The 12861-nt window shown below is 47.8% G+C and overlaps 2 protein-coding genes across 2 annotated transcripts in view; one reads left to right on the top strand and one right to left on the bottom strand.

Annotated features, from left to right (window-relative positions):
• The window catches only part of TSHZ1 (teashirt zinc finger homeobox 1), a 56325-nt gene extending 55494 nt beyond the window's left edge, over positions 1 to 831 (bottom strand). The window contains exon 1 of the mRNA XM_030011552.2: positions 1 to 831. This exon is cut by the window's left edge and continues 1587 nt beyond it. The gene's annotated coding sequence lies outside the window, so the exon portion shown is untranslated.
• A 534-nt stretch (positions 832 to 1365) lies between these two features.
• ZADH2 (zinc binding alcohol dehydrogenase domain containing 2) lies at positions 1366 to 10417 on the top strand. The gene is made up of 2 exons (XM_030011549.2): positions 1366 to 2404; positions 8661 to 10417. Exons 1-2 carry the CDS (start codon positions 2094 to 2096, stop codon positions 9583 to 9585), a joined length of 1236 nt encoding a protein of 411 aa, XP_029867409.1. The 5' UTR covers positions 1366 to 2093; the 3' UTR covers positions 9586 to 10417.
• The last annotated feature ends 2444 nt before the right edge of the window (positions 10418 to 12861 follow it).

Below are 12861 nucleotides of genomic sequence, written 5' to 3'. Positions count from 1 at the left end.
ACACATTCGGATCCCAGGGCTCTCAGACAGTCTCAACTGATAGACAGACACATCGAGCTGCTTTTCCTGCTTCAGTTTGTTACTCCTCCTCCTCTTGCCCACGTCACCCTGACAATTACAAATAGGTCTCACACAAACCCATACCTGTCAATCTTTTTAATTGCTTTGTTTTCATTTTTTTTTCCTTTCCCAGAGCTAAACAATATGACAAAAAAAGAAGTCTTAATACAGCGCGGCATAAAAGATTCCTCATGTGAGACACGCGTTGAGGGGGTTGTTATTATAATCCACTTGCTAAAGTGCTGTGCAAGACGCATGTGCTGATTTAACTTCAGCAGAGGTCTTGTTCCAGCAAACTTAAAAAAAAAAAAAAAAAAAAAGCGCAGGAGATGATACCTCGCCGTGGCACACGTCTAACCGGCGTTGAATTAAAAATGATTTGTGAGAGATTACAGTTCATCCTTACTTTAAAATACCAACAGATTGCAGAGCAAGAACTGCAGCATATGAAACATGCTGCTAATAGATTTTGCACAGTATGTGTCTGGGGATTTATATAATGTTAACTGCAAGAACAGAAGGGTTCTTCCCTTTCTTTTTGAAGTCAAGAAAGCAAATAAAAACTACCCAGCTGATTCCTAAAGGAAAACACTCGGAACTGCAATTTTGCTCTCTTTCGGGCAGACGGGGATTTATTCCTTTTTGCTTTAAATTATTAATCCCGTGCAATTAAGCAAGGAGCTGTTTGTACCGGTAGGATGGAGTTAATTCTAGGAATTACACGTGAGCTCCTCCGACACCGGTGCAACATCTCTATTACATTCCCTCCCTCCCTCCCTCCCTCCCCGCAGTTGTACCAAGTTGGGATTGGCGGCTCTATCAAAACATTTACTTTGGTCCCTTGACCCAGTTGATTTCCTGCGCAGGTTCCCTCTCCCCAACGTATTCTACAACGAAAGGTGATTTTTTTTTTTTTTTTTTAAGAAAGAAAAGAAGAAAAAAGAGGTTTTTCTGACAGGGAGTGGGGGAACAAACCCTGGCACCCAAACACACTGACAGCAGCCTGTTCACCACCTCATCCTCCTCCTCCTCCTCACAGGACGGCGACGGGAAGGCTGCCGCCCGCGAAGGGCACCCCGCGCGGCTCTCCCGGCCGCGGGGCGGCGAGTGGGGGGGGTGAGGGGGAGAAGGGGGGAGAGCTTCGCCTTTTTTAAATCCCCTCAGCGCGCCTCGCGTGGAGCCCGCGCCTCAAGCCGCCCCAACGGCCGCAACCGCCGCCGCCGCGCGCGCCCCGGGCCCCGGCCCCCGCGCCCGCGCGCGGCGGCTAACGGCTCGGGGTTGATTCGTACCACCTTGCGAGGAAGTGAACGTTTCGCACGGAAGGGGCGGAGCCTCCGCCCGCGGGCAGCGGCTCCTCGGCGGCGGCTAATAACAACATTAGGAGATTAGCTGCAACTTCTCCCCACTCCTCTAACCTTATCGATCCGATAATTTACCGTGCTTTCTTCCTACTTTTCTTTTTTTCCTTTTGGTAGAAAGATAACCTCTTTTTGTCAACTAAAGAACGGGGCGGGGGGTGGGGGTGGGGGGATCCGAGGCGTTTCTCTCTCTCTGTCTCTCTCCTGTTTTTTTAAATCCCTTAGTCAGAGGCAGCGTGCAAATTAAAAGCAGCCTTTAGGAGACAATCCAGCCTTCCGTACACCTGCCTCCCCGAGCCCAGCTGCCGTCCTCCGGCGGGGGCAGGCAGTGCCCGTGTGTGTGTGTGGTGAGGCGGGTCGGGCCGGCGTTGCTCCTCGGTAACGCTAGCGGCGGCGGAAGACGACCGGCTGCAGGGGACCATCTTGCCGCTGCTCCTCCGGTGGCGGCGGCGGCGTTTCCGTGTGGCGGAGGGGCCGGCTTGGGTGGGGAGGACGGAGGGCAGGCTTGCAGCTCGCCGCTGCGCCGGGCTTTATGTACCTACACAAATAGCTCTCTGCGGGCGGAGAGTTTTCTCCTGCCGGCTCGGTGGCGGTGGGTCCTGCGAGCTGCCTGGAGAATCCCGAGCTGGAGCTCTCCCGAGCGGGGCGGGGGGGGAAAGAAAGCCGAGGCAGGGCATGAGTTTTAGCGCGAAAAGCGGCGCTTTGCTGAGCTCCCGGGCACCGCGGTGCTGGTGGCGGCGGCAGCCACAGCCGTCCTGCGCCGCGGCGGGTCCCGCCTGGTCCTACTTCGGTGGCAGCCGGCCGCGGGCCATCCTGGACATGTCCTACTCGCGTCACTTTCTGGATTTCCAGGGCTCGTCCATCCCCAGCTCCATGAAGAAGCTGGTGGTGACTAAGCTGAGCCAAAACTTCAGGGAAGCGGTTACCCTGCGGCAGGACTCGCCGGTGCCACTCCCGGGAGACGGAGACCTCCTTGTCAGGAACAGGTGAGCGCCCGCCTCCCATTCCCCCCCCCCCCCCCCCCGCTCCGCGCCCGGGCCCCCTCCGACTTCTCGCACCTTGTGGCCTGCTCCCTCACTTTGGAGACCGGCTCCAAAGTTGTACCAGCTGCCATCTGGCGACTGTTAATTTAATTTTATTGTTGTTGTTTTGAACGGCTGGTGCCACAGTCCGGTCGCCCCGTCCACGTCTGGGGGGGGGGGGGGGTGTGGTGTGTGTGTGTTGCGTGTGACGCTCCCTCCCCCTCTTTCCTCTGGCGGGGGGTGTGTGGTGGGGGGGTGTGCGGCCCCCCGCCGTACGCCTGCCCGAGGGAGGAGAAGCACCTCGGGGACCCTGCGCCAAGGCGGGGAAGAGGCAAGTTTTGACGCTCAGCGAGACGCCGGGAAGCGCTCGCCAGTCCCTCCCAGGTCCCTGCCCGGGCTCGTTACACGCACGTAGCCCCCGGGCGCGCGAGCGCGTCCCCGCCGTACCCACACGGCTCTCGCGGGGACGCTAACGTACGGCCGCGTGCCCCCCCCCCCCCCCCCGGGCAGCCGGGATGCGCGCGCGACCCCGCGTCCGCTGCTTGTCCGTGTGTGTGTGTGTGTCCGTGTGTGTCCCCAATGCCTTTTTCCCTTACCCCCGCCCCGGTGTGCCCCCCCCGCCCCGTCCTCCGCCAGCCGTGACTCACCGGGGAGGCGGAGGGCCCTGCCAGCCCCGGCCGCCGCGGCACCACCCCCGCCTCTGCGCGCCAAAAGCGGGCGGCGGGGAGGGGGCAGGGCAGGCAGACCGCCCGGCCCCGGTCCCGGTCCTGGCCCTGGCCCCGGGCCCGGCCTCGCTGGGCAGGACGCGAGCCCGCGGCTTTTAGAGCGGAGCCGGGTCGGGCGGAGAGCGAGGAGGTGACATTTTGCTCTAACATAATACGCCGTAAATCGTGCGGCAGCGCTAGGACTGCGCGTCCGGCGCGGTGACCAGCTCGCCATGAAATGAAGACTCTTGAGGACAAAACGTGCCTCCCCCCGCAGCTGTCTCCATAAACCTGTTTGTTCGTAGTGGCTCCTTCCTAGGCGTTGTCGTCCCTTACGCTAAAAGTAAGCCTTTTAAAGTTCAGAGGTTTGCCTGCGAGGGGAAGGAAGCTGAAACTCTGGGAACTTCGGAGCAGAGTGCGTGGCTGGCACTGGAGAGAGCAGCACCCCCAGGTTCTTGCCGAGCAGGGCGATCCTAGTAACACGTAGTTTGCCATGCTCTCCGTTGCAGCTTAAAGATGTTAAGAAGCACCAAGTTGGCTTGGGAACAGTGCTGGAAGTTCTATTAAGGCAGTGTATGACTATGTGGGTATGTGTAATCTCTAGTGTGTGTCCGTATGTAACACATAAATACATAGTAAAGAAGGGGTGAGGAGAAAGAAGAACAGGGGCTCCTCCAGGAGCTGATGGAAAAGCTTCTGCGGCACTTTAATCCAATGCTGACATCTCCCACCAGGATTTCTGAGGCCGAATTTCCCTCCAAACCTCAAAGTCTAAAACATTGTGTTGCTGCACCCGCTAATAACCATGAAACAGTAATGGCATGAAACAGCCATCAGGCTGGAGTTAAATTCCTGTTCGTGGAAGAGGTTGAAAGACTTGAGATAGGAGTAGCAAGTCTCTACTCGGGTAATGCAAGGCAGAGCAACATCCTTGTTTCTCAGATCCCCCCTCCCCCCTGCACTTGGAGTCTTTCTCCCCCCTCCCCCATGAATTTTAAAAATTTATTCGTTTTTCATACGGCTTCCAATGTAACTCTTCCTTTCTCCCTCTCCTCCCTCCCTTCGCTGGGTGGGCTCCCTGGGTGCTAGGGGGACGTGCACACCTCATGGTGAAAGGGCTGAGGCGCAGAGCTTGTACCAGACTAAAGGCAGGAGCTGGTCCACAGATTCAGGCAGGCAATTGCTGGGTTTTAACACATCAGCCTATTACACACATGTTCCTGTACAGACACACACGCACGAGTGGGGTGGAGGGGAGGGAGAGGTGAGTGATGAAGTCTAGATTTAGAGTTCATACGTTTTGTATTATTTGGCGTTCTGTGGCATTTCCTCTCTATTTATTATTATTTTCTGGGGAATATCACAGAAGACACGGGATCACGTTACTGAAAAACATTCTCCATATACAAGCTGCAGCAGGAAGCAAGTTCTGAATGTTTCCCCCTCTCTTGTCACTCTGGGGAAGCATTTTCCCATCCTGAAAGGATGAGTCCCTGGCTTTATTTTTTTTTTTTTTTTAAAAAAACAAGCCCTAATACAACTATACATTTTCTAATAGGTAGAAACATACAATTAAAACCAAAACAATAAAGGACTTGAGTTCCAAGAGTGCATTTGCGGATTTGTTCATTTTAGTCCCAGTCACGCCCATGAATAGTATTAATTGCTTTGAGCTTTTTATGCAAAACAATCCTCATCCACCACAATAAAATCTGGTTTTGGATTTAGGGGAATTGGAAATTAAAATGTGATGAGTTCCTGTATGGATAGATATTTTAAAGTAGGATGCAGTTAGGGGGAACTTTCTTCCCCTCTTTCTTCTCCTTTAGAGAACTAAGCCAGCAATCTTTATTTCTACTTTTTTTTATAAAGAAAAAAACAATCCATCCTGTATTCAGAAATTCTTCAAAACTAGAAATCGATTTAAAGCAATTTTTTTTACTTTGATTCTGTGTAGGAGAAGAGGAGGAGGGGAAAAGGTGAATAAAAAATCCTCAACGAAGCCATTTAAGCTTCGTATGTCTGTCTGTCCCATTTTCGGGGGGGGGCTGGGGAGGGCAAGGTTCCTCCGTTTTATTGCAGGAGAAGGACCCAAAGGCTATGAAGATTTGGTCCTTCTTAAAGCTGTTGGGGGATTTTCGAGATTTTCTTGAGGAAGTGACACATTTTGTTTCCAAAATACCTGTAAGGATTTACTGTTGGGCTGGAAGATGGGAACAAAGTTTATAGAAAAGGGAGTAAGAGGGCTTGAGAAAGTTTTTTGAACCAAGGGACTAATGTATCACAGTGGGAAAAGTGGAGGACTATTCCTGCTGAGTGTTTGGTCTAAATAATGTTTTTCTTGTATAGTACTGGTTTGGATGACTTTGTTTTGTCTGTGTTTAAGGCTGTGGTGCTGGTTTTCAGTGTCTCACGCTTTGTTGTGGTACGAAAAGCAGCATTTCCTCCCCTTGGCGGTGTCCTCCTGTTTTCTGTAATAAACAATGCGAGGGGGTTCAACACTGTTGAGTATAAATAAGAGGGGTGACTCAATGTGCGTAATTATTTGGGGAAAAGCCAATCTCTAGCTTCCCTCCCCGCCCCCCCCCCCCAGGTTTACATCTTGAAATGTTGATGGAGCAAGCCTCAATTAGAAACCGCTCAATTAAACAATACGTTTTAAGTAAGAAAGTTAAAGCAAGACAAGTATAAAAGATCTGGAAGGGGTCTTAAAACCCACCAGCACCCCAAGTAATTGTTACTTCTGTGCTCTCCTTTTCTCAGTCTCAGAAGTTAGTAAACTGATCTTCAACTTGCAAATCGTACTTATTCCTACTTTTAAAAACAAAATAATCTAAGAAACTGTGGGCACATCCTACCACCTCCCTTCTGTCAGCTGGAATGACAAATTAGACAATTTGTTTTAATCCAGACGCTGCGTACTATCGTTTTAATGTGCGAGGAATCTAAGAGACTAAACAATCTTAAAAAAAAAGCCCCGTACAATGCGAACAGGAGTTTTGAGTTCGCACACAATAAAAAGGGAGTTTAAAAAAAAATTAGGGGGGGAGGGCTGGGCGGCAGGCTGTATTGATTAATAATGATGAGCCCAGGGAGAAAGAACCATTTCCCGTGGCCCAGCAGCCCCGCAGAGACGGGGAGGGAGCGGGTGCGTGTGCACGCGTGTCTGTGTCTCTGTGTGTGTGCGGGGGGGGGGGCGGGCGGGCGGCGGGGACGACCCCCCCCTCCCTTCCCCCCCCCCCCCCCGCAGCGGGACAGCGCACAGGGCTTTGTCCGCCCCAGCGCCCTGCCAGCGCCGGAGCGGGCAGCGCCGGGCAGGGCCGCCCGGCCCGCCTGACCCTCTCCCGCCGCACAGCTCCGCCTGCGCGCAGGCAGCGCCCGTTCGCCGGCCGGGACGGGCCGGGGTCGCGGTGCCCCGGGAGCCCCAGCCCCGCGGAAAGCTCCGCACCTTGCCCGGCGCGGCGTGGGGGGGCGCGGCCGGTCAGCACCAACTTGTGCGCTGCAGCCGCACGGACAAGTTGCGGTGCAGCCCGGGCGGGGGAGGGTTTGCATCCTCCTCCCCGGCGCCGGAACAAAAGCAGCGGTGCCTGCGCCGGAGTCCTGCTCGGCGGGCGTCTGGCCCGCCGCACGACTCGGCCCTTCCCCGCACGCAAAGTTTTTGTCCTCCGAGGGTTATTTACCTGCCTTTGTGCTCTCCCCGCTGCAGCGCAGCGCTGGGAAGCAGGGGAAAACTCCCGGAGGGAGGGAGACGGGGGCTCGTTACCGATCGCCGCCGCTCCGCCCGCCGTGCCGTGGGGTGCGCTGCCCCGGCCGAGGGCACGGCCGCTCCGCACCGCGCGAAGGCGGACGCGCGCCCGTGGCGTGGGGAGGGAGGCCGAGCCCGGCGGGGAGCGAGGACCTGCCGGTCGGGCTGGGGCCGGGGGCTGCTGCGGGGACGGAGCGAGCGCCGGGGGGCTGGCCTGGCAGCTGCCGAGAGCCCGCGGCCGGGCGAAGGGATGGGAGCGGGGAGGGGGGCGAGAGCACAGCCCCCCCCGGCGGCCTCTCGCCCTCCGCTCCCTTCCACAGAAGTTGGGGGGTCTCGCCTCGGTGCTCCGAGCCTTCCTCCCCGCCGCCCCAGGGACTCGGCGTGCCTCGGACGCCGCTGCTCCGCGACCGGTTTTTACCCGTCTTTTAGCGGTACTGAACGGGAGTTACCTTAAGGCAGGATAACAGAGGGTTTTTCTGTGTCTCTGAACCAGACGGAGGGATCTTTTGTTGCGGCTGAGCCGGGAATTAAAGGCAGAATTAAAAAGAGCAACAGTCACTTTCACCTATTATTTCATGCGTGGATGTCTTCATGCGTACGCGTCTTTTTATATGTAACACGTAACGTTGGTGAAAGTTTGAGGCTCCCCCCTGTGCTATAAAGAACGAAGGAAATGAAAACGAGCAAAGCGGTTCTAGTTCTTCTCGCTCTGCGCGCAAGCGATTTAAAACTACGCACACATTATGATTTGAGCCTATTGCTAACTGCAACAATTAAAAGTGCACTGTTTGCCTACTTCTGCAGCTTTTGCACGGTATCAGGTACACCTTTCAGGTTGTCACTTCCGCATGTAGTAGCAGCCCTGGTGTTTTCTCTTGCATGTGTTCCTTTTTTACATTTCCCAGTTAACAGAATCTTCCTCCCGTCACTCTTCCCTTGCCTGTATAGAGATGTTATGGTTTTTTAAGAAAGAAGTGTTACTAGCATATTCTTGGCATTTAAGCTAGATCATAACTTTCTTTTAGGCATTATCTCCTAGTGCTTAATCAAGTTGTGGGAATGTCTCTAACATTTTCTAAAAAAAAAAATAAAAAAATTGGCATCCATTTTCACCTGTTAGAGGTCAGTAGGACCTGATACTCAGTCTTATAATTCTAGTCCTTCTGTGCAAGGTTGTTTTGATGTGTTGCAAGTAATTTATATAAAGAAAAATATTTTAGCGTTGACATTAGCTACATCAAAAGGCAAATTTGCTATAGTGACTCCATCAATTAAAAAGTACTTGCCTACAGTAACATGACCTTGCAAATGACATCGATAGTTAATATGATCGTTAGTCATTAACAGTATTATTATATTCAAAAATGTAAATTTGTTGCCAGAATCGACATATTTACCTCTTTGCACGTTTTATTCTTCAGTGTTTTCACATCTTGTATAAAGTGGTCAATTAATTTTCAGCCTTTAATCCTGTACAGAATTATTTTTAGTTTGCTTAGTTTGGTCAAACGGACCTGGGGAAAATAGAAGTTGGGTTTTGGTTGGTTGTTTTTTTTTTTCTTTTAGCAAATTTATCTTTAATTCTACAGTAACAGGAAGTAAACTACAGAAGTCTGATGGAAGTAGTCTCTGGAGTGTACTCATTATTCAAATATACCAATAATCAGAAAAAAGTCTCATGCTTACTCCACGAATTTAAATTGAGGGTTTCTCATACGACAAAAACTTGGTAAGGAATAAATCTCGTTAATACATTTTTGTTTTCTTCTAGATTTGTCGGCATTAATGCATCTGACATAAACTACTCAGCTGGTCGATATGACGCATCAGTTAAACCCCCATTTGACATAGGTTTTGAAGGTGTCGGTGATGTGGTAGCATTAGGACTCAGTGCTAGCGCTGATTATACGGTGGGTCAAGCTGTGGCCTACGTGAAGGCAGGTTCCTTTGCTGAATACACAGTTGTCCCTGCCAAACACGCAGTTCCTCTACCCTCTGTGAAACCCGAGTTTCTTACTTTAATGGTAAGTGGCGCTACCGCATACATCAGTTTGAAAGAGCTGGGAGAGCTGTCTGAAGGCAAGAAGGTTCTGGTGACAGCAGCGGCTGGAGGAACGGGCCAGTTTGCTGTGCAGCTTGCAAAGAAGGCAAAATGCCATGTAATTGGAACCTGCTCCAGCGATGAAAAGGGTGGTTTTCTGAAATCCATTGGCTGTGACCGTACGATCAACTATAAAACTGAAAATGTTGAATCTGTTCTTAGGAAGGACTACCCCGAAGGTGTGGATGTAGTGTACGAATCTGTTGGGGGAAAGATGTTTGACTTGGCTCTTAACTCCTTGGCTACCAAAGGGCGCCTGATAGTTATTGGGTTTATCGCTGGCTACCAAAACCCTACTGGCCTCCAGCCCATTAAAGCAGAGTTATTGCCAGCAAAACTATTGAAGAAGTCTGCCAGCGTCCGGGGTTTCTTCTTGAACCATTACCTTTCCGAATACAAAATGGCTCTGAAGCACTTGCTCAAGATGTATGAAAGAGGAGACCTGGTTTGCGAAGTGGACTTCGGAGACATGTCTCCGGAGGGCAAGTTCACTGGCTTGGAGTCTGTATTCCGTGCTGTAGATTACATGTACATGGGAAAAAACATTGGAAAAATTGTAGTTGAATTACCTCACTCTGTCAACAGTAAGCTGTAAAAACAGAACAATGACATAAATCAGAAGAGAGAAAATGGGCACTTTATGCCACAGAATTACTAGAAACAATTTCTTTTTTTAAGCTTAGTAATGGATATTATATTAAAAAACAGCATTAAGGTGTTAATAAAAAGTTTTGTGTTTTTTTCTTTCTTAAAAGTGCTTAAATCGGTGGCTATAGCACAGACGTAATGGGCCTGTGTTTGATTCTGTCGCTTAGGCTAGCGTGAGACAAGAACATTGTTCTTGACGGAATAAGTCTTGATGCAGAGGCAGATTTAGTCTGTCAGACTGGTTTGATAAGGCTTTATATATATAGTTCAGTTCAGAAAAAGAAATTTCTTTCAGCAATTTTGATTCCCTGATTTAAAAATAAAATTGTTAGAACAGGACTAAGTAAAGAGTTGTATCTTGTGGTTGCTCTATTAATCTCTTGCATTTTCTGGAAAAAATTATGCTCTTGATTTTTTGTCACAAACACGATAATCATGATTCAGTTGTGTCATGGATCACAGTAATATTCCTTAACTGGTTACGCAGAGAAATTTATCCTCCAATTCTGACATGTCAGTAATATTAAGAAAAGCAACCTGACTTTTTTTTAATTACGTCTTTAGTAACTATAAACAACTGTGCAATTTTCTTTTAAATCTTTAACTACAAGTTGCAACATAATCTCATTTTCTTGCCTTTTCATTTGCTACTGTTACTGTTTACTGTCCCGTCTCCTTTAGTCAGTATTGCAAGATTATTGGAGTGGGGTTTTGAGCCATGTTCACGTGTGTTTAGGTCCTGTATATTTTTTGAAGATTTAATAAAGTTTAAGAAGCTATTTAAGTATTTGTGGCATTTATTCATATTGATACGGTTCTTGCTGACTAGCTCCTTTATAGATAATATCTCTGTTGTAGAGTTCTTTGACTGATGATTCTTGATGTGACTTCCTGTAATGAAGCTGCTGCTTCTACTTTTACCGAATATCACTTCTGCAGAAGCCCTTTTACAAACAGCAAGACCATTTTAAATCTACAGTTATGGTACCTCGTACACGTACTGATGCTCAGCCACAGATTATCTTGTGGGTGCAGTTAAAAGGTTTTGTAAAGTTTTGAAAATTCTTCCTCACTTAATAGATATTATTAACGGTACATAGAGCGGGAATTCCAGCTAGACGTGTAACATTTTCCAGAACAATAAAGTACTTTAAACTATGCTTGCTCTACATCTTTTTTCCATAGCAAACATTTAAGATCTTAAAGGCCAATTTTGCTACATCTTTTGAAATTATATACATTTGTATGCAGTTGGAGAGATGGAAATTTCCTAAGATCATACACCTAATAATAAATGTAATGATAGACTGATAATGTCTAGGGGTTGACAGAAAAAATCCAGGGTAAACTTAATTTGGGGGCATTGTTCAGGACTGACTGTACACGGCATTTTTAAAAGTAACATGTAGGAAAAGCTTACCTTTTACTCAGTAGTACAGGCAGTAGAAAAAGTATTTTTAACTTTGACTTAGTGCATTCTTATTGTAATTTTTTAGTGCATATGTCATTAGCATCCTAAAGAATTGTGTGCAACAAAGAACTGTCCCTTTTTTGGGCCACGTCTGACTACTGGAGTTAGTCCCACTTTGGAAGATTTGGGGCAAAGGCAGAACGGCCCGAGTCTTTGTTACCACTTCTCTTTTACTCAAGCTGAGCATCAAACCACTATGATTTTTGTTTTCACCAAGATCTGCTGTTAGAAACGTGCTTCCTCTTTCCCCTCTAATATTACAAATATTGTGGTGTTTTGTGTGTTTTGCATAATTAGAAAGCTATATTGGCCTTCCAGCTGGATGCTAGAAGGATGCAAACACTCAAGTACCATACAAGATGAGAGCACACAAAGTTCTCACTATTACATTCCTAGGCACATGGTTTCTTTTCTTGTTCAGAGAAAAGGCAGTGCCCGTGGTCAATAAATGCATCTTAAATAAAAAAAAAAGCTGTTTGGGATGCACTAGGGCAAAATAAAAATAAAAAGAATACGGTTGGTTACATCTGTGATACTCACAGAAGAGTTGCATGGGTAACAATTTTTCAAATTAAGTTCCTGCAGTCAGATGCCAAAACCCATCCAAGTGGCCCGATTTTCAGAGGTGTTGATCACTGTCAGTCCAATAGATTCAGGTGTTTCCGCGGCAGTGAATTCCAATGTTTTTGTTGTAAAAAATTCTTCTTGTAACAGGATTCTGTTTGGACATACAGCATTCTACTTCCTTTTTAATGCATTACTTCATATATAACATTGAGTAATGCAGCTGCCCCAGGCTCTTTAACTGATCAAAATAAGGGAAAAGAGGAACCTTTGGAAGGTTCACACACACACACATATATATATATATATATATATTCAGATATGACATTTTGTTGGTTTTAATTTTGGCTTCAGGCTTATTATTTAGCACTTTCATACCAATTACAGTGTTAATAAAAAGTTTAAATTTGTTATCTGCAGAACTTGTACGGCCAGTGTACTAATTTCGTAGCCCTTTTGGTGTTTGGGTTGGGCTGTGGCCATTGGGCTTGTCCTTTTCATCAAATGTCTATGATAAGCTGCAGGGGTAACTCAGGATATACATGATTACTCTTCCATGAATGAATCCAGAACAAAGTAATTTTTGTTTTTAAAGATACAACTTCTATCACTTAGATTGCTGAAAGAGAGCATTACTGACAGGGAGAGGGCGAAAAGTATTTCTGAAACACACAGATAAGGCTTTCCTGCCGAGATTCACAATAAGTTTTGGGTTGCGGGGGTGGGGGGAAGAGCCAACTTCTCCTCTTTATTTAAAAGTATATTCTGCAAACTTACAGTTATGGGAGCAGGGCTGACTTTGAATAAGTAAGCTATGATGGATTTAAATAATGTTTAAATATTAGATGGATAGGAAAATGTATATGGCATGCACACACTGAGAGGTTTAAATGATGATAGGACATTGAACATACAAGGAAAAGAAATACTGTAGAGTCACAGCAAGGGATTAATAACAATACACTTAATATGCTTGCAAAAAAGGTGTATTAAAAGCTGTGTGCACAGTGGGGACTTAAATGATTAAAAATAATAATACATTTGCCTGGGAAGTACTAAGTATACTATATGTAGAGAGCAGGGATTTAAATAATAATACTATTAATAATAGCAGCTCATTGAGATGTGGTTGCTTGCACTACATCCTAATTTTACCTTTCTAAATGAATTTGCTACAGAGGAATCTGG

This window comes from Aquila chrysaetos, chromosome 4 (genome assembly GCF_900496995.4).
Source record: "Aquila chrysaetos chrysaetos chromosome 4, bAquChr1.4, whole genome shotgun sequence".
Lineage (NCBI taxonomy): Eukaryota > Metazoa > Chordata > Aves > Accipitriformes > Accipitridae > Aquila > Aquila chrysaetos.
Note: the sequence above shows the minus strand (reverse complement) of the source record. Positions and strands in the feature narration are given on the sequence as shown.

Coding starts and splice junctions, on each gene's coding strand:
- ZADH2 (XM_030011549.2), top strand. CDS start 2,094: ATGAGTTTTAGCGCGAAAAGCGGCGCTTTGCTGAGCTCCCGGGCACCG. Junction 2,405..8,660: donor GACCTCCTTGTCAGGAACAG/GTGAGCGCCCGC, acceptor GTTTTCTTCTAG/ATTTGTCGGCATTAATGCAT.